The sequence below is a fragment of the Monopterus albus genome, unplaced genomic scaffold (assembly GCF_001952655.1).
Source record: "Monopterus albus unplaced genomic scaffold, M_albus_1.0 scaffold168.1, whole genome shotgun sequence".
Taxonomy (NCBI): domain Eukaryota; kingdom Metazoa; phylum Chordata; class Actinopteri; order Synbranchiformes; family Synbranchidae; genus Monopterus; species Monopterus albus.
The window spans coordinates 172,479-197,357 of NW_018128048.1; the positions used below are offsets into that span (position 1 = coordinate 172,479).

At 39.3% G+C, this 24,879-nt stretch overlaps 1 protein-coding gene across 1 annotated transcript in view; it reads left to right on the forward strand.

The window, feature by feature from the left end:
- The window catches only part of LOC109969021 (CUB and sushi domain-containing protein 1), a 404,580-nt gene that overhangs the window by 84,786 nt on the left and 294,915 nt on the right, over positions 1-24,879 (forward strand). The window contains 1 exon segment of the mRNA XM_020615656.1: positions 7,138-7,354. Coding sequence (XP_020471312.1) covers positions 7,138-7,354 — 217 coding nt within the window.

The window sequence follows — 24,879 nt, forward strand, 5'->3', positions numbered from 1 at the left end:
TCCCAACCATAATGCATTATATAATATTGATCTAGGGTATATGGCAGAGAGACCGATCAATTGATAGGTTAATTACATGTGACATGTGACTGTGTGTCAAACTATGAAAAATGTATTTGTTGTCCACAAAATAAGTAAGTAAAAATAACATCACAGGTCAGCAAGCTATGGATCATTTCCAAAGAATTAGCTTCTTGTCATTGTTTAAATGGAGTTAGTTGTAACGTGGTGTTATAACTAACCCCTCAGTATAGAGGCTGTACTTCAGCCTAGCTAGCACTTGCTGTGAGCTTATCAGATATTTCAAAACAGTTCACCACTGCAGACAACAAGATGATGAGTAAAGAAATATAAGGCTGAGTTTTGTGATTTATACATATACCTCACTAACAGAAAAATACATGTAATGATAAAAATTGCTTTTGGGCACATATTTTCTCAAAATGCAGATGAATCTTTCTGACCTTTTGCAGGAGACCATGGCTAGCAACTATGGTAATGTGACTGGAAGTACACACTGCTTTACCTTGTGTAACCACATGAAACATCCATCATAGGTTGTACTCCACGCTCTCCTACTTTTCACACTACGTTTACTGAGCAGCAGAAGTCATTTCAGCCCAAAAAGTAAACAGGTGAAATTGCATGCAATTTCTTATTTAAGGAGGCTGCCTTAAAAAGCCAGTTTCTTTTCATAATATATTCATTTAAAAAAAAAAAGCTTAAAAAATTTTCACAAAGTGCTATTTCCACTCTTGACGAATGTAAGAAGTTCAAACTGGTGAATATGTGTTAGGAGTAATTGCTTTCACAGGGGAAAGTCCTTTTCAAAACAGTTTTAAATGTAGTTATGCAGAGACCTGCTTTTATCCCCATGGAGCACCAGCTAAATGGTCTAAATGCTCAAATCTAACTGCTGTCCCATTTACTTAAACTGTTTGACAGTGGGCTGACAGAGAGTGCGAGAAATGACGATAGCGAGAAAGACAGACAGAGAGAGGTTGTGATATTTGTTCTTTGTGTAATAAATATAGGAGGTGAGTGGGTGGAATAAAAACAACCTAACACCCTATGCAGCAGGATAAGAGAGGAAACACAGAACGATAGATATAATGACACCAGGAGAGAGACAATATGACATAACGATAATAATAGCGAGAAAGCAAAGAAGAGATGTAATGACACTTAGGGAGAGACGTGATAATACTAATACAGAGATAATTATGGTGAAAGTGGGATGAAAAGAGAATGGGAGGGATGTAAGGATGCAAGAGCAGGACAGAGGTAGGAAGAGGGAGGGAACAACAATGCTGGGGAAAGAGCAAGAGAAAGGAATGGAACAGCAAGGAGGTAGAGATGCACGGAGAGAGATACAGGGGTGGTGATAATACCGGTATCATAAAAGAGAAGCAAGTTGGAGAGAGATACTGAGGGAAGATGGAAAGAGGTGGAGGGTGGCAGAGAGACAAACATAATGTGGGAGAGAGACAGCAATTCTGACACAGAGATAATGAAATAGAGGGAGGTGGGAGAAGCGGCGGGGAAGAGGCAAAGGGGGACAGAAAACAAGGATACCAGAAAAACAGACAGCATATTCCTCTCCTCCCCTCCATAGCCAGTACTGAATCAATGCAGTCAATAGTTCTACACAGCGTAACTTAGAAAGATGCATTTGATTTGTGGCCCAGCATGCAGTGGAAGGAGGAGGCCAGCATCTGATTTATGAGCCAGGGACCTTGTGGTCAGGTCCTACTAGAACACTCAAGTTCTCTAATGCTTGTTAGCACCTGAAATTTAACAGTCTGTTGTGTAGATCTGTGCACGGACCCAGTCCAGTGAAGACTTTTTGTTGTTGTACAAAAATGAATGAGAAATAATTCATTTTTATGCATTGAAGATACCTAAAATCTGTCCTTTTGTATCCAATGAAACCTACTAAGTACAGACACAGAAATTCATTTGTGTAACATATGTATTTTTTTTTTACTTTTTTTTTTATATACAGCTAAATGTTTAAGGGTCAATCAGCACATTTCACCTCAGTTAGTGAAAAACCCCAGAATAAAAATCTGAACTAATGTTATTAAATGTATTTGTTAGTTCTTCAAGGGCATGGGGCTATAAGAGAAGGGCAGTCTGGGTGAGGAGGAAGGGCACAGGGGAAAAAAACAAATAATTACTCCTGCTGTGTTTTTAGGAATATCTACATTATTTCTAATCTGTTACCATGACAACGAGACAGATCAGCAGACTGAAACTGCACAGATTTAGATGTGTCCCCCAAACCTTTTCCCACCAAATTAGTTGAGAAGGTCTGATAGTTAAACAATAGTTCCTGTTTTGTGCCAGGCAGGTGAAAACAGCATGTACGTGTTTAAAAGCAGATTGTTCGTTATAATGCAGGTCGCTGGCCATCAGCTGATTGGTGGCCTCCATGAACAGTGTTAGATGTTTGCCCCCTGGAAAACACTATTAACTCTGGTAGTTGTGTGTGTCTGGGCATGACAGTGTCGTTTGATTTGCAGTTTGCAGGTCCACCACTTTGGTCCAGACTGATGTCTTACCAACTATCGAATTAACTGACAATGAGCAATGAATATTTACAGGCCCCATATGAAATGATTTGAAGGATCTTGTCCTTTTATAGTGCATTTCTGTACACGTAAGAGCTTTATAATATTTTGCAACTTGGGACTCAGTGGAGGATACAAGGATACATTATTATGTGGGCTTGAGACGCCGGGGATCAAACTGCCAACCCTATGGTTGGTGCACGACCCTGTTTAACTCCTGAGCCAGAGTTGCCTTTTGGATTGTTGCAGAGTTTCATTTTCTCATGGGTTGTTATTAATAAAAAAAATGGTCATTCCCTGTTCCCTTGGTGTAGCATTATCACCAGGTCTGGCCTCCTCTTTCGGCGGTTGTGGCTCAAGAGGTAGAGCGGCTTGTCCCCTAATTAGAGGACTGGTTTATTGATACTCTGCCTGCTTCTCCAGTTCACATGTTGAAGTGTCCTTGTGAGTGTTAGCAAGAGTAACAAATGGCAGTGATGTATAGATTAGTTATACATTCCAAATGTGTTAGTGCTTTGCTGTCCTGCTCACATGGATAGCTGTTAGAAGGACTGGACACTGGATAATAGACTTTGTCTCCAGTCAGAAGAAAAAAAAAATCCTACTCTAAACACAAAATCTAAGCAAACTACAGGGGAAGAAGTCAACAGAGAGGCAAAGCATGCACTTTTTATTGAAACGCCCCAAGTATGGTGCTACGTTATGGCATCCGGTGTGATGCAAATATCTGCTGAACGCTACTTATCCCATCTGCTCAAAAGCAGGCAGAGGGGGATCTGGCAGCTGAAGAGACCGCAGATAGAGAGAGACAACTGGAGACAGAATGAGAGACTGACACAAAGACGGCTGAGGGGGAGAGGTGAATTGGGTTGGAAAGGCAGCGGAGAACAATCTGAAATTAATCTAGACACTCCAGATGGTTTCAAGTTCGTGTGTATGAGCACATGTACATGTGTGCATCACTGTTACTGCCAGCTTGTCCATTTGGGCTTGTGTATAGGTATTTATATATGTGTGCATTCTGTGTTATTTCAGACAAACAAGAACATCTGGTGTGTGTACAATGGGCAACTTCTGATCTGAGACACATATTTTGTTAGCATTTGGTTAACTGGATTGTGACCTAGTAGATAGATGTCTCTGGAGTGCATGGCACATTTCTGCCTGTGTGTGAAAGAGGGAAGAGGTTCTCTGTAATATAAGGTTAATAAATCAATAGCCATCGCTATGTGAGAAACAGTTACTGCTGGCTTTCATGCTGGCCATGTAAATTCTAGTAGATTTAGTATAAGTAAAGCTGTATAAAAAGTTAGTTTTTTAAAATGTTTTTCTGGGTGTTTTGGCTTTTTTACCTGATATTATACTGTTGTGCCTTTGGTGCAGCTGAGGAAACAGTTGTTGTTTTTTTCAGTGAAATCCTTTTATTTATTGTTTTACATAATGGCATTTTTTCAATTAACGTTTCTTTGGTTAGTTTTTACAGGGTTAATTAAAATAAAATTTTCTCCACCTGGAGAGCAGAGACACCTATATCAGGTGATTCTTCCTGGACTTCAGTTCTGCATTTAATACAATCATCCTGCAGACTCTAGTCTGCAAACTCCTGCTGCTTGGTGTAAAGTCATCCCTCTGCAATAGGGTCCTGGACTTTCTGACCAACAGGCCTCAGACAGTTAAAGTCCACGGTATCTCATCCTTGTCCATCATGCTTAATACCAGCGGTAATACCCAGGGATGTGTCCTAAGACCTCTGCTCCACATGCTACTTACTTATGATTGCACAGCTAGGTACCAAAGCAATCATATTGTAAAGTTTGCAGACGACATGGCTGTTGTGGGATTAATATCCAGCAACACCAAGTCTCTGTATAGAAGAGAGGTGGAGAATCTTGTGGAATGGTGCAGGGCAAGCAACTCTGCATCAATGCAGGGAAGACGAAGGAGATGGCGGTGGACTTCAGGAGGAGTGGCCACACCCCACTTCCTCTCTTCATCTCAATGGCTGTGGAAAGGGTTTCCAGCATAAAGTACTTCACATCTCTAAGGACTTCACATGGACCATTAATACAGCCACCATCATAAAGAAGGCCCACCAAGGAGGCTCAAGTGGGCTGGCCTGGACACTCCGGTCTTAACAGCCTTCTACCGGTGTGTGGTGGAGAGCATCCTGACATCCTCCATCACAGTCTGGTACGGGAGCTGCTCTGCCACTGACAGAAAGGTGCTGCAAAGGGTCATTAAATCGGCCCAAAAAACCATTATACACTGCAGTCTGCCTTCCATTGAGAACATCTACATCAGCAGGTGCAGGACCAGGGCCTCCTCTATCATGGGTGACCCCACACACCCAGCACACAGACTGTTTGAATTCCTTCCCTCAGGCAGGAGGCTGCAGAGCATCAAGGCCAGGATCACCAGGCTTAAATCCAGTTTCCTACCAGAAGCTGTGAGAATTATGAATCCTAGGCCTCTTTGATGGACTGATGCATTTTAAATATGATGTCCATTTGTTTTAATGCTGTTGTTACATTTAGGTTTCATCATTTAGAGTGTATTTATTTATTTTCATATTATTATTTTAATATATTTATTATTTAATATATGCTGGTCCTAAGTGATTAATTTCATTCTTCATGTGTCAAATGCATAGAATGACAATACAGGAACCTTGAACCTTAAATTTGGTCAGCTTTGTTTTGCTGTAGCTAGCACTGGAGTTCCTCTTTCAGCTTATTTTAGCTGGGATGTTTTGGTCTGCTCTTGTTTAGTTCTGGCTGACTCTGATTTGTTTTTGTCCTCTACAGTTACATGAATAGTTTTCACCTGATTTGTTACCTTTGGGCAGTTTTAAAAGCTGCTTTGTTATTGATTGTCTCTCATTTTTTCCTCTGACTCAACCTTACACTTAAAACCTATTCATGAAATTTTCAAAAATCATCCAGAGTCACTTCTTCTCTATGTCAGTGCAACTGTGCTTCCTGTGATGTGTTCATACAGGTATACATGTATTCAGCAGCGACATTCTGTGAAAATGTCAAGTGCCGAAATTCTACTCAAATAGCAGAGTATAAAATAAAGGTGGTGGAAGAGTGTATAAGCACTTCTCCTCTAGACCTGATCATATGAGGGATCAACAGAGGCATTTATATTGTAGGACCGTGAGTTTTTCTGATGTTATTACGAGCCATTTCAGTAGCATAATACTAATACTTCAGCTATATATTACCAGATGCATGCAGATTTTTGAAGGATTTCTTAATGAAGAACTTAATCTGTATGGAGTGACATGCAGCATTTGCAGAAATGTTAAAAATGAACTTTCTGGCATATCATCCTGAATGTTTTATAGTTAATTTTATTATTTATTTGAATGCTTTTCTCTTTCTCTGTGCATTTTCTCTGCACAGAGAAAGTTTTATCTGTTGTTTTATCGATCTGTGTACATTGTGTTGAACACTTTGAATTGCCTTTGTGAAGGAAAATGTGCTATATAAATAGATTTGCCTTGCCTTGCTTTAAAAACATGATTTTTCCACAATCCATTTTGTTATTAAAATAGATGCATATGAGCTGGTTTAGTAGCAGGTTGGTGTTTGTATGAATGCATTTGTGTGTGTGTGTGTACAAGTTCATCTAACATTCTGTTTAGTTTGGACTATGAGGACATGCTAAATGCTGTGCAGTACAAGGTGTTATGACTGCATGTTCTTATGTTTTACTGTTCAGTGTCATGGGATTTTAATGAGTGACCGGTGTGATTATATGGCACATGCTGTTAAAACAACACCTGCAATCTTCTTTGCATGCTTTATGAGTGTATGTGTCATGAGAGGTTAATTCTGCTCTGAGATCAGTTGATTGCAGGATTAAACGGTTAGCACTCTGAAATATAAATACTGTATTCAGCCACTTTGCATGAGAGCTTCACGTGTCATATAGGATAGTGTCACTGGAGACCGTGAAGCATGTTCTGTATGTGAGGACAGGGGCTTTTAAACTAGTAACTAGACAAGAATCTAAGCTCTGTACAGTGTTTTATTTTAAATACACAATCCACTGCATGGGAGGGTGGAAGAAAAATAGGTCCAATGCCTGGTTTTTAATTAAATAAATGATTTATTTATTCATTTTGTCTGATACAGTAGACACTGTGTCAGATTAGATGGGTATAGAGTCATAAATTCTTGGTCGAGGGATATGACAGACTACACTTTGGTACCCGATAGATCACAGCCTGATATGGTTCATGACATGGAGGTGCCAGGTAGTGGGAGAAGAGTGTGTGTGATGCTGGCTGCTTGTGTTCGTCATGTCAGGCTGTTATTGGACTTAAGTCGTGTAGCCTGAACCAGGCTTTCATCACAATTCTAAGAATCTGCATTCACTCTCTTGTACTGAAATCGGTTCAGAATTATTTTAAGAGGCTAAATACTAAAAGTGACAAAATCTGTTTCTTGGAAACCTGTAGAGTGCAGTGCAGACATGAGCTTACATCTCAATGATATACTGTCAATGTAGAAGGCTGAGATCTTGATATTCTAATGATGTGATCTGTCTCTTCCAGCTGAATCTTGTGGTGGTGTAGTCCAAGGCCTGAATGGCACCATAGAATCGCCTGGTTTCCCCCACGGCTATCCCAACTACGCCAACTGTACATGGCTGATAATAACAGGGGAGAGGAACCGGATCCAGCTAACCTTCGTCACGCTGGCTCTGGAGGAAGACTTTGATATTGTATCAGTTTATGATGGACAACCATCGCCTGGAAACTTAAAAATGAGGTTTGAAATTATTTATTCACTCCCAACCCACCCCTTTCTGTCTTCCCTCTTTCACTTCAAACCTCTGATCCTCACACTTTGAGTGTAGCCTAACCATTTTACTCATCTACCTCCTCTGAACAAAAAGATTACACTTGGACAGCACCATATTTCATTTAACATCTAGGCTTTGAATACTTATTTCTCTTAGATAGGGAATGACACAGTTATTATAAAGTCAAAGAACAGTGTCAGGTTTAATTTGAGTGGACATTCTAACAGATCAGAAGAACAGTTGAATGAAAAAAGGATATGCATTTTTGTGCACGGTCCACTCTTTTTCAAACTGACAAAGTAGTTGAACAAAATAAAGTGAGATTTATCAAAGCTCTGACATTGCAAAGGTTGGGAAGGTTGTTTTATTGTCTGATAAAGTAAACAAAAATGACACAAAATTAGAATATTTTAATGAAATTTAGATTGGAAAGTTTTGTCATGATGTAGATAAATCATAATTGAAAGGAATCAGTTGACTTTTGTATTCAGCTTATTGAAAAACACTCAGGACAATTTAGGCAATTCACTTAACAAGCTTAGGTGAACATTGCACATACTACGGCATCGACATATGATACAATCTTCACAAAGAAGAGTTGGGTTTGTCTTGTATTTGTGTTAGCAAGAGAAATTCCTGGCAGCTATACTCCAACTTTAGCCTAACATAGTTACCTTTAATGGTATTTCTAAACTTGCATAGCTCCTTATACAGAAACTAAGAGGCAGACGTTGAGGTCATGTGGAACACTGAACAGCCTAGAAGGTTACGCTTAAAATGCATACATATTTCTGTAAACAAGAGTCACAGTGGCCACTTTAATTACGCCTGTACAATTATATTGAATTGAATACAACATGTAATGTAGTCCAGTACAACACCACCTTTAACTATGACCTCAGTAATAAACATATAATTGAATTTTTACGTTTATGACAATTTCACCAAAAACCAAAACATTCTGAGCTTCATAAACACAGCGTTGTACAGGTGTACCTAATAAAGTGGCTGCTGAGTGTATATGACAACAGTTAATAAAAGAAGTAAAGATAAATATATAGACTCTCTGATGTTATCATCTAAGGTGTCAGGCTACTAATGGCTAGTGTTACAGTGATAATAATAATAATATGTATTCATGGAGAGTACAGTATAGTGTGTGTGTTTTATGAAAGGATAAAGTCCCATAATAATGTTTTCACCTTACAATACTGTATGTTGCCTTTCTGAGGCTTTACAGTACAAAGGAAGTTTAACAAAAGGTTGAGTAATGATCACTCACTACTAAATTCCATTTCAGTACATTAAAGAATATTAAAGTTCTTTCATCAATCTTTTTGAACATTTCTTTAATAATCTCCTTAACCACTTTTCTTTTGCTGTTGGTTTTTGATCGTGTTAAAATCGTCTTTATGATAAGATTCTGTCACTGTTGTGCTTTTTCTTTTTGCTCTAACGCTTACTGTGGTTGGCTGACTAAATGGCATGGATAAAATCTAACGATAAGACAGGGGACTTGCAAGGAAATTATATTGCTTGTCTGCTCATTTATTCATTCTTTAATTCTAGCAATGCAAAGTGTCAGCTGGATTCCTCACAGTAGACTGTTTACACCAGAACTGAGCACTTGTGGAGTGTCAGTGGTGTCAGAGGATGCATTATTTTAATTTGCGACTGTTGAATATTTCGTATTATCTTGAACTGGCATTAGTTTAAATGTCTTATCCACGTTGCCTTGAGCTTATAAAAGCAACTTCACCATTGTAATGTAGGCTGCAGGGCTTCTGATAAACCATGTGGACCTATGAGCTAGCATACTTATTCCAGTTTATGTGCATGTGTATTACAGGACAGTGGGGGTCAGGTACAAAACTTAAAATGGCCCACAGCAAAAAATAAATAAATAAATTGAAACACTAAAAATCACTTTGCTGCAAAGGGTTAAAATTTAACTGCTGCATAAAACATTACATCGCAAATGGAACACATAATATAAACTGTGCATTTCAAACTCAGCCCTCTACCTTGGGTTTTTATCAAGGGTGTTAAGGAAGTGGACTCTTAATAGTCTAAAATCACATAACTTCTTTTGTTACTATTTTATTGTGTCTCGCAAGTTGAAAATGTCACAAGTCACAGACATAAACATTCACAGTTTTAGGCTAAACAGCACATTCTACTGGACCATTCAAATCTTCATTTTCTCTGCTGGTCCACGTGTAACAAAATGTAAGTTAGAGATGGACTGGCAGCATTCCCACTTAGTGAGTTGTAGGACTGTAATATTGTTCCAGAAAGCGCAGATAGAACAGCATCTACAGAGCTGGCAAACTGAGGGGAGCTTATTCATAGCGCTCGGCTTCTGTGTAGGAGGGATGAGCTGGGAATGCACCAAGTAGTGCTTGAGCTTGGTGGTGCAGTTATGGATAACTGTGGGTTTTTCCTTGAAAACATTATATAGCTGTATTGTGTGTTGGTGTTTGAGTTGGAAACTCTTTATTTAGCTGTTTGGAGGAGAACGGTGTGGACTGCAGTCGATACTCAGCGGTGGGTTTCCATGGAGGTTTATTCTAAGTGTAGTTTCTTTGTGTGTGAATATCATTTAAAAATCAGTGTTTTTAAATGCCTGTAAAATTTACACACATTCCCAAATGTCTCAAACTGTTGTTACAGAGTGATATTTGTTACTGCTAGTTGTATCACGGACTATTTTATGTACTCTTTGGGAGGGCTTTAGCGACGTTGTTTATGATCTCGCCTACATTATTCTACCTGTTGCTTGTGCTTTAGATCCACAACCTGGACACAGGTCTAAAAGGGTTTTGTAATTATGTTAGGTTTGGCCTTACTGAGCTGTTGACTACCTCATAAGATACAGTAGGGTGGCTCATAGATTTATTAGATCCTTCATTTCCAGAATGGTGTTCAAGTCCTAATATGTCTGTGAAATGAGCTTGAACAGTGATTAAACATACTGAAAGGAATACAAACATGATGATAAAATATAATAAACATCAATATAACATAAGCTAAAACTCATCTAAATGTTTTAGCTTCTCCTTTTATTTAATCCTCCTGTCTGGGTGGTGTCTTTTGTCTGTTTTGTCTCTTTTCTTATTTCTTTCTCGTTCCCTTTTTAGTTTTCAAGTTTTTTTTATTCATTTTGTTGCTTGTGTGTGTTCAGTTCAAGATCAGATACTGTATGTAGCCTAGTTTAGTTAAACTGCACATCAAGATTCTCCTGTGCTTGAGGTTTATCCAGAATTTTTTTGGTTTTTTATTTACTAAACTTGTTGCAAAAAACTGACAGTGTAAATGAGTCCAGTCACAGCTGTGTTAATTTGAAAACACCTCCACCTCAGAGCTGCTGCCTGAAGGCTTTTGTGCACGTGTGGACCAAGATGACGTGTAGAAGAAAGTCTATGTTTACAGCGACTATCCTCCAAAGAGATCTCAGATTATTAACAGCTGCCCCGCTGAGATCAGTGCTGCAAATTTTACATCTGCTTTCTCCTGATGTTACATTTCATCCGCAGTTCCCTCTGTCACAGTGGTGGTACGTGAGGTTTTCAGGGTTTTTGTATACATTTCCATTTTCTCCTCGCTGATTACTGTGTCCCTGAATGGGGACGCCTTAAAATACATATTGCATGAGACCAAACATACACATTCCTGCAGTGCCACATATTTTTTTGTTTCTTTGGTGCAAAACCTCACTATGACTCCTTAGCACATATGGACACACACATTTTCACTGTTTAGCACCAGAAAATGAGGCGCAAAACCTCAGTATATATCCCCCTTTGTGTTTCCTCAGTACGTTTGCATATACAGTATTACTCAGAAATTCAAAATGTATTTGCTCGATTGTACAAGGCTTCAGGCTGTTATAGAACCCAGCTTTACCAAGGCTAGCTTGTCAAATACTGCAGCTTTAGACCCCCAGCTAACTGTGTGTGTTGGAAACTGCTGGCCCGAAACATGCTTCTGCTGGGATAGTGGAACCACAGTGTGCTTTCTGCAGGCCCTGCACTAACTGAAATGACAGCTGCTCCAGAACTTTTCAGTGCTGTTCATCACTACAACTGTGCTGTGACAACAGGGAAGTGAAGTGTACCAGCGCCTTACCTGTGCCTGGCCCCTCTGGGCCATTCTTTGCATAGGCCACCAGCTGCTTGTTGCTCCTTCCATGGCTAACAAGGACAGAAATATGCTTTTGTGTTTCCTCCTGCCAAATCAGGGCTGTTGTTTGATTTATTTTATTTTTATACTGTTCATCACATGCAACATTACAGCATAGCACATGAAAGCAAATAGACCAAGTATCCTGCTCTGTGTTCATTTGCCTGTTTGAAATGTTGGATGCATGGTGGGGTGGGGAAGAACTGCTGGACCAGTTCATTAATTATTCTTAAAAATGCTGCTGTAGATACTGTAACTACAGTAGCAAATGAAGTGGCAGGAGGTGGCAGCTGCAGCCCTTTGCTAGCTTGGTGGCTCAGTCACTGGTGTTAATTAGCCCGGGCGTTATTTGGCACCTACATTATCAGACAGCGGCCCAAACATACCAGGAGTGTTTTAACTGCTCTGTCCCTTCCAAGCCCTCAACTCTAAACACTAGAAGAGTAGTGTATTAGCTGCCTCTAGAGCTTCTAGCCTTTGTGCAGTGAGCTCTTGCAGTCAACCCAGTCCCAGTGTCGTTTAGTGACTGAGCTGGGAAGAATGAGCTCCCTCTCTCCTCATCTCAGCTCTGTTGATGTTCGCACTTCTCTGAATGGTGTGGACATTAGTGAGGGCAGGCAGCATGGTGCTGAACTGAGACCAATGGCCAGCCTTCTTTCGTGCCCTCTGGGTCTCTTGGTGTGTGTCACTGCTGGCGAAGCTTCAGTCCGGCTTATAAGGCTTTCTCCAGCTCACACCCACCATTACCTCTTTGCTTATTATAGTGCAACTTTTACATTAAATATTTCACCCTGCCTGTATATCCAATTATCCTGCTGCAGCCAGTTCTCAGTCTGTGCTCCAAGAGGGCTGTGGTCAGCTGGCTGACCTAAAACCCTCTCTTCCTCTCAGCTTCTGGCTGAATGGTGCAAGACTTGCTGATATGAACCCATCAGGCTGCACACATGGACAGTGGGGTGAAGCCAAGAGGAGGTGACTGCCCTCTCTTTGTTCACAAAGAGGACCGCAGAAGAGGGAGGATATATCTGTCGCTCACAGGCACCCCTCCATCTGCCCTCAGACCTTGTGTGGGGGGAATGCTGCAATCTCATATACAGAAAAGGGCTGACCCAGCATATGTGGCCTCTTTCTACCAGCCCCAGCTGTGCTTCAGCAGCAGTAACTCTGCCCCATCCCACTCACTCTGATGACTGATGTCAACACTGTGAAAATGTTTTTTTTTTTTTCACAAACTGAAAAGCTTCTCTCATACAGAAGTCAAGGCCTGCTCTTTGCCTTTGTCTTAAGGTCAGTTCAGACTTTCCATGTCCACGTGTCCGCTACGGTCCAGGAGCTTTAATTTCATCATCTCTCCAGGTCTGAAAGGGTTGGGGCAGACTCTGTGCGACTTTGTATCTGCTCAACACAAATCCCCGACAGTGCAGGTACCAGAACGTCGGCGTATGTGGACAGAATGTTGAAGTACAAGTAGGACCGCATGTGAAAAGCATGAATTGGCCTTAATACTGTATAAGAAAGGCACATGAAAGGCATGATTGGCTTTCCTACCAGTTTTCTCAAAGCCCCCAGTGCCTTGAGGTAGTCTTGCCAAAATCTGGAGCAGTGTATTGAGGCACGGGCTACAGCATTTTGATGAAACCTTGCCTGTTTGGAACACGCTGCAGTATATGTAGACAATAAAGAAGAAAAAACTGTTGAGGGCGTAGATTGAAAAGATTTTTTGTTCATTTTTAAATACTCTTTTCACTATGAAACCTGTACCATTTAGAACCCATTGCAGCTACCTACATTTGAGCTCAGCACAGTTCGACATCAATAAAGAAAGTAAAACTTTATACAGCCATTACTCACACATTACACAGCTGAGTGAGGGATAAAAGACAAACAGGTACTGTACACTGAAAAAAAGGACTCACCGGATCTTTGGATTTACACAAATTACGCTAGTATATGCAACGCAATTCATTCATATTTCCTCTGTTAACATAATTCAAACAAGTTAACCCCTAAAGAAAATTATGTTGGTTTTACACATTATCATTGTGTGGGACCAATGTACACATTACAGTCAAGTAAATCCAACAAATCTTTTTTTTCATTGTAGTACCACTTTAATGTTCTTCTGTTCACCACTTGATATTGGGTTCTGATCATGGTCCTTTCCTGACACAAACTAAAAATTAGATTTTTTTTATTCTAAAGATTTTTTTTTTGTTCCTAAGTTTTTGTGTCTTTAGACATACATTTGATAATGATGATGACATTTGATGATACAGAATTCACAAATGTAATGAGACTATTGGATTATGGGATTTATATACCAGAGACAGACTTTTTTGCAGTTGACCTTGTGGCAATCTGAGTAAGTGTACAGAGAGCTGCTGTTGATTTGAGTTGCACTTAAGTCTAAGTCCTTCTAAGTATTAAATTGTGTTTCTAGCATTAGTCTCAGGTGTGAGTAGATGTTATGACAAAAAGGTCAAGTATTATATGCTATTCAACAATAAGAATTTTACCTTTGTTTGGTCAATGCTGTGTTTCGTGCTGAAAAAGTCACAGAAAAAACAACTAGACCAAACCTCTACTGCAGTGCATACTAAGGAAATTATTTTAGGAAGGTTAGCATCTACAGTCTACATCCTCCCTTGTCTGGAGCCTCTTCTTCCACCGGTGTCAGGGGTAACGTGTCATATACCAGCACAAATTCAGCTGGTAGGAAGACCTGGAATGTTTGTTTGTTTGTTTATTTTTGTTATATCAATGCAACCAGCAGTTCTTAATTTATTGGTGTAGTAGCAAGCGTTAGCCAAAGCCAGTCTCTCATTAAGATACTGATCCAGTCTTCTATAGAATACCTTTTTTTTTCACACTGTCATTTCCCGGTGCTTTCTTCAAACCAAGGAAACTGGTTTGGGTATATGTCTAGATAAGGCATTAGAAAAGAGAGCTGCATCTGTCCAAGGAACATGACAGAGAGAGGAAGACATGGCAGAGAAAGGTTATCTGAGAGGTGTTGTGTCCTTGTTGTAAAGAGATGGAGACAGAGCAATACAGAGAGCACACCGAGACAAAGAGAGCATGAAGAGGCAAAAGAGTAAGGTTTGTGCTATGTGTGTGATAGAGAGAGAAAGAGGTCAGCTACGTGTACCTTCTTCAGTCAGTGCAGTTCCACCAAGTATACACACAAATACAATTTTCTAAAGACACACACTAACAGATTTCAGTCATTTTTGCTCCATTGCTCACTAAGTTTACCTTCCTGGTTCATTTATTCTGCTGTCAAACATGTTCATTCTTCTATCCCTTTTCTCCTCTCACGTTTTTCTTTCTTTCGTCTGCATTTCTCTCCTGCTTTTCTGTCTGCACTTCTTCACCATCTTTTGTGCTCATTGCTTCTCAGCTCAGTTTTACTTGTTTACATTTTGGATTTGTCAAGGTGCTACTGGTTTGTTTACAGCATTTACTGCAGCTTGGCAGTAGGGGTAGAGGTCCACAGTGTCAAGAAAATCTCAGAAGATCTCAGCAAGTCTAAAATTTTACGTAGATTAAACTGCATCATTTAAAAGAAAAACTGAAGAATGATTTGAGATGAAAGAAAAATGAGAGTATCTGAAGGGAGATTGATTCTCAGCAGTGGTCAAGTAATCAAACAGCTGCACCTGTGACAACTCAACACCAGGCCTTTTCTATTAAAGCATTTTTAATAAAGGTCCACTTTTTTAGGCAGCTGGACTAAGAATGGAATGAGGCAAAAAACAGAATGAATGATGCATTGATGAATAAATGAACAAATCAGTGAATAAATGAGCAGTTTGTTTTCTTAACATTCAACCCAAGTGGCTGTATTTTAAAATTATATCAACTATTTTTCATAAATTCTATAATGTGTTTACTGTTGCTTTTTGTACACTAAATTTGATACAAACACACAAACATTCCTAGCTCAGATCTTATATATGTAAATTTTGCTGTAGTACATTAACAGAACTAATAAAACATACAGTACACAAAAACCTAATAGAGTTTGTGTGCTGAGAAATATCTAATGTATTACATGTTCACAGTAACCTTTATAAGTACCGTCAATGGTTTACAGGCAATGTTTAGTGAACACACACATACACCCACACAAACTTAGACTACCCCCAGTAAGTGCAGAGTAAAAACCACGCTTTTCTGAGAAAAATAGGCCAACACTAGATAACCAGGCAATGGAACTAATCCAGGACAACCACTAGGGAAGGAAGAAGTGAAGAGAGAGAGTGGGGGGAGGCTGAAGGTAGGACTGCTGGGAGGGGGGGACAGAAGCAGGCAGAGAAAGAGGCAGAAGACCAGAGAAGAACTCCAACAAACACACATGCACTCCACAGTCACACACACACAGATGGAGGCTGCTAAAGCTAGTAGAACTAAGTCCCTCTGCGGTCGGTAGTTCTGTCCGTCTGCCTGTGTCTTCTTGTATTCTTGATAATTCTCTAAGCTGCTTCGACTTGTCACGGGCACATCAGAAAGTTGAGTGCAGTTTTCACATTGCGATAACAGTTGAGCAGGGATGGAAACTCAAAGAATATGCATGCTTTTTACTGAATAATCATTTTGATCTCTTTTCATCTTGTTCATTTTTTAATCTTCTTTTCAACCTGTTCCATGATTCATTAGTTCAACTCCCTGCCCACAGTGTTGCTAACAAAATTACAGCTCCAGTTGTAACTTGGCAGCTGCGATCAGCATGACGTCACAGAAGTCACAATAAATTTCAACCAATCAGATGCTTCTGGACTTCATGCGGTCGAAGTGGCACGACTTTGACTGTCTTTCTGATATTAGTCTCACCTCTCTCAGCTTTTTAAGTTGTGCTTTCAAAAACATTGATTTGACTTTTATGTCCACATTCCTGTCTGCTCATTGTCAGCAGCACGGTGCAGTGTTTTGTCTCCAGACAGATTAAATTGTATTTTACAAAGAGGCCACTCTGTTTACATCAGGTTATATGTACTTATTGTCCTTGCAATTTTAATGTGGACATCTATGATTAAGACTAAATCTAAGATGCACACTTAACAAATAACTAAATATTAATCATATTTGGCAGCTGTATATTTTGGACTCCATTTCATTCACTTATTACATGATATGAAGAAAGAAATATTTAGATAATTACATAGGGATTAAAAAGGAATTTGACTGTAGTAATGTGTGATGAAAACATGTTTTAAAGGAAACAAAAACTACATGTTTGATCCCCAAATGTTCACTTAAGTTAATTATTGTCAACATGAACTAAGAGAGTTTTTATTGTGTATGTATAAAGTAGATAAGACTATAGTGTGCCTTGGTAAAGTCATGATAAAGTCTGTCCCTCATACTCACCCTGACAACCCTATAGAGGCGTCCAGCACAATTCTGTTGTTTTAACAAATGTAAGAAGATGTGTAGTAGTTACAGCCATCTCTGGATTCAGGGCCTCAGTTCAATTCGCCCAACAGTCGACTGGCATCAGTCGATGAAGCTGGTGATGTTTCAGCAGTGACGGGCTCTGGCTTCTGGGAAATGGTGTTCATTAAAGGCTGATAAAAACAGCGATATTATGTTAATGTCAATAATGCAATGCTTTAAAGAAATATGTCATTTTAGTGTAATCAAATTTAGTGAAACTCTCAACATGTTATGGAAAACTGCTTTTTTCCAAGGCTGGATTTTAAGAGAAATCTCTGTGGGCCTTTGAATGGCGTTTTCTTTCTGCTGGAGCACAACCTGGAAGTGCAGGTTTCACTTCGGCTCCCTATGGCCCTTTGGTTTTCTCTGTAGGAATCACAAACCTTGGTTTATACCTCAAATTCCAAGTGGGGAGTGGGGAGTATTTTGTCAGCAGAAAAATGGATTTGTATTGTTATCAAGAATGAAAGTGACCAGGAGGAGCTGCGGTCGCTGGAGCAGGCTGGGGACTGATGCTGAGTTCAGCTGTTGGGCTGGACTGTAGGACTGATGAGAACATTTAGATTTGCAGGCCTCCTGCCTTGCCAAACACCTGTTACTGCTGAGTCACCGCAGGGGGAGGAGAAAGGAAGCAATAGAGAAAGTTATGGGTAGAAACAGAGATGGAGCAGAGCAGAGTGACGCCACATGAGAAAGAGAATAAAAAATGATAGAAAACTGGCTGCAACAACCAGATTTTAAGATCTCCTTAAGTTTACTCTTTGAATTATGCATTTTAATCACTAGTCCGCAGTGCTTATACTGTGCATGCATGCGCTTACACACACACATGCACCTCTGATGCTCCTGTGTGTAATATTGCAGCTAACCTGATTTTCAGTGACATTTATTCAAACGTCTTCACTAAAAGTTTCATTTACCATAATTCCAGATTAGGCCTTGTCACATCTTATGTACTACTGTAGTTTGTTTACTCGGTGATGGAACTTGCTAAAAACAGGATGAGAAATACAGTGACAACAAGAAAATAAAGTTCATAATAAAAAAAGAATAAAACTCCAGGGGTACCCAAAACGGATCTCACCCCAAACAAAAGAAACTAAAAAACAATAGCATCAACAAAAATCAACATGACAATTCACTGCACAGCACTGCAGGATAAGGCAATCTAAATGGCATATGCACTCATGAATCGTCCACCACGAGCTTTGGCCACCCATAGTGATATCATTCGCTTTGTTTTAGAAAATATGCTTCCTTCCATGTGTCGTCTTCCTCTACCCATATGATAACTTTCTGGTGTTTATGGATACCATCAAGAAATGGTCTCTCTGCACAGGAGGTGACAAACTGAGATGAATAAAAAACACCTGCTACACACTTCCATTCACAGACACCTAAGTGCAGGTCTGTTAAGCTGCCCCAAAATAAATGAGCCCTATTTCTTACAATCATATGTTTTTTCACTGACAGTTTACGTCAGTATTAATGAATCTGAAATGTTTTTTTAGATGTAACTTTATGTAACAGTGCTACTTTTCATGGGCTGTCAACATATTCATTTTGAATGTCTCAGCTGTTGATGCTTGAAACTGTTTATGTAAAGGCTCTCGATAAAGGACTCGAATGCATTACTATAAGGCGTAAAAGTTCAAAACTGTTTTTTACAAAACAACAAGGCCTGTAGGCAGCAGAGTTCAGGGCAGTCACAAAATCGCAAAATCTTTAGGATCATTCAGGCAAACAGAACTAAGTGGGCAGGCAATACTCTTAGTCAAAGTCATAACCAGTAGAGCTGCTGGACCAGTCAAAATCATTCTGGGGCTTCACAGAGGCAAGCTCCAGGTGAGCAAACAAAAAAAAGTCTGTACACAGTGCTGTCAGTTAGTCCAAGAAGATCATTTCTAGCTCTCTCTTATTTTGCACTGCCCCTTAACAGATGATTTTTATTTTTCATTTCTAAAAATCATACCCTATAAGATGTAATATGCATAGGGATTTAGACATGAGACCCTCGGCGCTGCCCTGCACACCAGTTGGCTGACTGACTGGCTGAATGGCTAGCTGTCATTTTCAGATCCTCTGAGGTGGCATTTCTCCAGAAAATATCCTGCTGTTCTTTTGCCTTTGTGTGTTTGCTGAGTGATAATATGGAATCTACAGTTCTTGAAAATACAGATTGTTTCACACATAAACATGGAAAGGCTAGTGAGTAAAAAGCCATTTTTTTCCTACAGACACATCAAAGTACAGACAGCAGAGTGCTTTGATATCAGAGGTAAAAACCCAATGATGCTCTCCACTGTTTCAACATTTGGCTTTATTCATATATCAGGAAATAACAGTTCTTTTCATGCTTCACACTTTAAAAACTTTTAGCCAAATAGACAAGCAAAAATACTCCATCATGTAAAAAAAGGTTTTTGCCCTCTTCAAATATGAAAATGTAGGATAAAGACAGTTCTTTTCCTCATGGTATTTAAAGTGTTCTTTAGATTCTATAGTTATTAAGTTCTTCAAATGCTACTGATGAAGAGCTAAATACAAAAATATTATGATGAATCAGAGCAGTGTTTGCTTGGCTTGGCCTTTGCTTTTTCAGTCATTACTGTCCTGATCACATGTGTGTATGTTTGAACACGCATATAAAACACACAGATAACTACACATATCAAATGTTGTACCTCATCCTCTTTACATACCAAAAAAAAAAAATACTCTGTAAATATCAGGACTTTGGAAAATGTATTTGTAAAAAAGCTCAGTACTGGAGAAAGTGTGTTTAGCTTTCAGAGGACTTTTATCTTGGCTTCCATTAACTGAGCTATCTAATCTCACCAGACAGCTCACAGAGACATGAAAAGGCATCTATGAGTTTACCTCTCCGAGGGAAGTTGAAAAAAATAGTACAATTCCCCATACGCTCAACTAACTCTCATCTCAGCCAGTGAGTCAGCATACTTTGCATATTTTGGGACTGTGGCCAATCACAGCATGGCACCTGGTCTGAATTTGAATTTGTTGAGTTTTTTTTTTCTCTCTCTCTAAAGAAGACCACAAGGTTACTACAGCAACTGAAGCTGAGCCGTGATGGCTGAGTGACAGCTGACACAAAAACACAGCGACCCCTCATGCTTTTAAACTTCTTTTCTAACTCAAATGAATCTTTCTTATGGTCCCCTCTCTCTGTGCTTTCTTCCTCTCTGTTTGCACAAAATTCATGTCCTGAAACAGATTTTGGAGTTTATAGAAGCAATGTTTATGTTTCAGTTCGATTTAAATTTTAAACAAAATTGGGCCAGGAGGGAAGATGGAGGAAAGAACAGACAGGAGATTGAAAATAAGAAGACTGGGGGATTCAGATGAGATGACACACAAGAAGAGATTAAAAGAGATCGTAACATTGTGGTGTGTTAAACACTGAGTAATGTTTAGGTCACACATATGCACACACAGTAAAAAGTGATTCGAAAATATCTTTAGGAAATACTGATTTCTAGTTTATGAATATGGAAAAGTTTGCTTAGTAATATAGTGTACCTGTTCCTGCAGGTCTGTGTGTGTGTTAGTGTATGAGATGGTATGTCTGTGCATGACTGCCAACTGAAATGGATGAGAAAGGGCAGTATAAAGAGTGCAACTGACAGATGGCAGATGTAAGAAAGATAATGTCAGAAATAATGATGGAAAGAGAATGAGGGCAGGAGGAGTAAGAAGAGGTTAGGAGAGGCTCCCAGTGTTGCTAAAAGGGGTCATGAAAAATGTTTTCAGCGTATGTTGGGCCATAACAGATGTTCCAGTATTTCTACCTTTTGCTCTTTTCTCTTAGTGCCTGTCTGAGACTATAATATCGTGGCTTGCAGACTACTGAGTTAGCCAGCCCTCTGGCATATTTACATCTTGCTTGCACTTGTAAAACTTTTTCACAGTAAAACCAGCTTAGATAGGACAGATTACCAAAAAAGTGCATTAACTTTTATCATTTATAGTGATTACAGTTAAATCACCTGCTTGCTCTTGTACATATTATATGCACTTAGACTGGGATCAGGATTAAGATTAGGGTGAGATAAAGAACAACTGTAGAAAACCAAAAAATTGGAATAATGTCAGCTGTCGTCAGAAAGTCCCCAGCACTTTCCTGTTGTTTCTATATCACAGTTTTAAAATCTTTTTTTAGGGAACATTTCCAAATCCAGTAGTTCTCCAATTTAATAGATGGAATTGGAAGAACAGCAGCTTTCTGACAGATATAGTGCTGTGTATCACCACAGTAATTTTTTTGTTTTTTATTGGATGCAAGCTAAAATTGTTTGCTTTGGTAAATGAGTAGCTGTGATTTGAATGTCACCAGTTTTCAAATATAAAAGCAAAGGCGATGAGACAAAAACCAAATGAAGACCTGGAGCAAGTTAACCTCCCTCCAAATTATGACACATTGAGTATTCATAAAAACACAACCTCTCTTTACTCAGTGTTTGAAAACCACATTTAATGATCATCTCACAGCAAACAACTCAACACTTTTTGTATTATTGGTGTTACTTTATTTATAAAGCCATTCTTAAGCCATTCTTGGCCTTTTAGGGAGTTATCTGTGAACATACAGTACATGGAAAGGAAAGTTGGGAATTCTTCTCCTCTTCGTTCATAGAACAAGATAACGCTGACTGCACCAAAGGGTAAAACTGAATTTGGTTAACCTACATTTGGCACAAACGTCAGTTTGGATTCAAGAACGATGTGACAAAGCTCTTCATCATTCCACTGTCCTTTTCTGGAAAGTCTCTAAGTGAAGACAGCATGTTTCTCAGTGGAAATCATTCACTAGCATCATATATTAATGCTGTGATAACTTCCATTTTACCCCCCCCCCCCCAAAAAAAAAAAAATCTTAGTATCTTTTATTAAATTCCTTCAACTTCTTCACTACATATACTGTAACATATGAGTCAGACAGACATGCATGTGAACTGCAACTTGACTGGTGGGCAGGGGCATTCAACCACACGGGGGTCATTGTAGTTTCCATTGTTACATTCAGTTTGGGATATGACCCAAAATGTTAATGTCTGCCTTATTTCATTAGTGGATATGGGACTATTTTGTGCAGTAGTTGTGTTTACAGTATGTTTTTTCACCCACTGTGAAAAAAGGTTTGGGTCATGGTAAGAGTTGCAGTGGAAATGGATTTTTTTTACTTAATGTTGTCCACTCTCAACAGTCTGCACCATTAGAAACTTGTCAAAGAAAACACAGACAGCCAAACACAGTATTTTATGGTCCAGACATAGTTTGTCTGTAGCTGCTGTAGCTCCAACATGTGATTACATTTTTGAGGAGGAACACATTAGACATAGCCTATGGCATAACCTTAGAGCCTGTGTATGTAGATGGTCACTATGCCAAATTACACCATTATTCTTGTTGTGACTTGGATCAGGGATATGACAGACTACACATTTGTACCTGACAGTCAGGATTTGTGTGAAACAGGTGCCAGGAACTGGGAGAATGTAAACACAGTGTCTGAAATGATGTGTCTGATACTGACTGTGTTGTGTTTGAAAAAGCATTTAAAAAAAGAAAAAGGACTGTGGTCACCTGAAAAAGGCAGTATAGGTTGTCTGTCCTTCAAAGAGAGCTTAAGGTAAAAATAACAGTGTTTCGAACCAAACACTAACTAGCTGTCCCTTATAGAGCCCTTCACAAGGCTGACTGTGGAACCTAAAATGGTAGTAGCTGTAACACTGTGATATTGATTGGTAATTCAAGGATCTGATGAATGTTATTCAGTCCTAAATGCCAGAGGTGCTGTGAAGAAAAGACTAATCTGTGTTCTTATTGGTTAGTGTTGTTATAACTCATTATAAAAGTAGAAATAAACCTCTGACATGCTAGACTAGATCCCGATGCCCTACGACTGTTGAGTCATGTTGTCATTAGGGTTAAATTGTGTAGTCTGTCCTCTGCATTAGAGTCTGGTCATATCTACCAGTTAAGAAATGTTCAATGCATAGACACAAGCTATCACTTAAAATATGTGTGAATATTCTATTTCCATCTCTTGGTTTGGGTGGCAGGCAGTTCATTTGTCACTTTCTCTGTCTCTCTAACCATCTCTTTATATTTCTGCCTCATCCTGTCTCAGTCCTCATGTATTCAAGAGAAAAAGGACGCAGCCAAATGTCTAAGACGAGGTAAGGGAGAAGGGAAAATGACAGTGTAGTGTTGACAACAGGAGTGAGACAAAAAGAAAGAGAGCACAAGACGAGGAGACAAGGGCAGCAGAGACAATACAAAGACAGGAAAAGCAGAGGGGAAACAAATGTGAATTAAGCTATATGACGTAGAAACAACTGCAGAGAACAGAGAAAGCTGGAAAAGACAGTTTTATTCAAAACTAGGGGCTTTTCTGATAAAATGTGATGAAATCTGTCCATAATCTAATGGCTACTACTGCTAAAAACACAGGTTAATGCAGTAGGTAAAGAAAAAGGGAACAAAGAACAGAAAACTGAGAGAAAGTGAGACACGTATATTTAGAGGTTACAGGTGCTTAATTGGCTTTTTCTTGGTTCTTTCATCTATCACTGTTACATGTTAGACACTGTGCGTAGGATCCGACTGAGTCACTTTTAAGGTCTGAAAGCCTGAATCACAGTAACACTGACTAATGTCGAGTCATTGTTATGCTCCAAGCAAAGCTAATTTCTTATTGCAGCCATTGTCACATACACAGTCATTATACCAATCTTTTGTCTGTTCCTTCGTTTGTCAATTTAGCACTGTATTACATGGAATTCTTTAAAAGGGTAAAAAGAAAGCTGTTTACTGAGTGACATTTGCTTTATAGGACTTCTGTTAATGACTTATTATTTCCTTTGCTCTTTTCAGCCCTGCTCCTGTTTTGTTTTAGCACAAAAACCTCTGGCAGACTTTCAAGATACCATCTGTGCCCCCAGCCACCTCCACCAATTACTCACATTAACTCTTAGCTTTTGCTTACTTGTGTTTTCTAAGCTAATTATCCTCTCCAGGCATTTTTAAGACTCTGCTTCCAATAATCATTTGCATCTAATGGGGTTTTCCACAAAAAAGTTCAGTTAACTTCTTAAAATCACACCTTCTGATTCTCAGTCATTGACATATCCACAATCTATGAATGTCGTTCTTTTTAAAAATAAATAGCTGTTACACGGATGTTTGAACGGAGGGGAATTCAATCACAGCTGCAAAGACAAGAGATGCTAAAAAATAAAATGAAATAATACAGTTCACAGTTGTGACTTTATGTCCTATGATTTTGGGACACCAACTCTCCAATAACGGGGAATTTAAGGTTCAGTAGACACAGGAATCCAGCCTGTCCACCTTCTCTCTCTTGGCTGGAAAGTGCAATGAAGGATTATGACTGCAACAGAAGTGTGGCAGTCAATCAAATGGAGATGAGTAAGGGTGTGAAGGAAGGGGAATTCTCTCATGGCAGTCAGGTTTTATACACCAGAGAATGAGTTCAGCAAGAAAGTGCAGTTTTTTAATTTTATCATTAACTTCTTTATTTACACGCAGCTTTCAATTTCTCATCCGCAGTGCAATAAATTGCTAAATGCTGCAGAGCTATAGCTGACTGTACATGCACGGAGGCTAAGCAGCGATGTATGGCTGACAGTTCCAATCAGTAATGGTAGTCTGCAAGAACGCATGCAGACACATTAACTGAGCTTTCTCTCCTTGTTTCCCCTCCCCCCAAAACAAGTATAACGGCAACAGTTACATAATGGTGTGAACAGTGCTCTAATTAAGGATTAAGAGCTGCTCTGAATGCCAAGTTATCACTGGGGCCACATTTCTGAACCTTTGTTAGGCTATT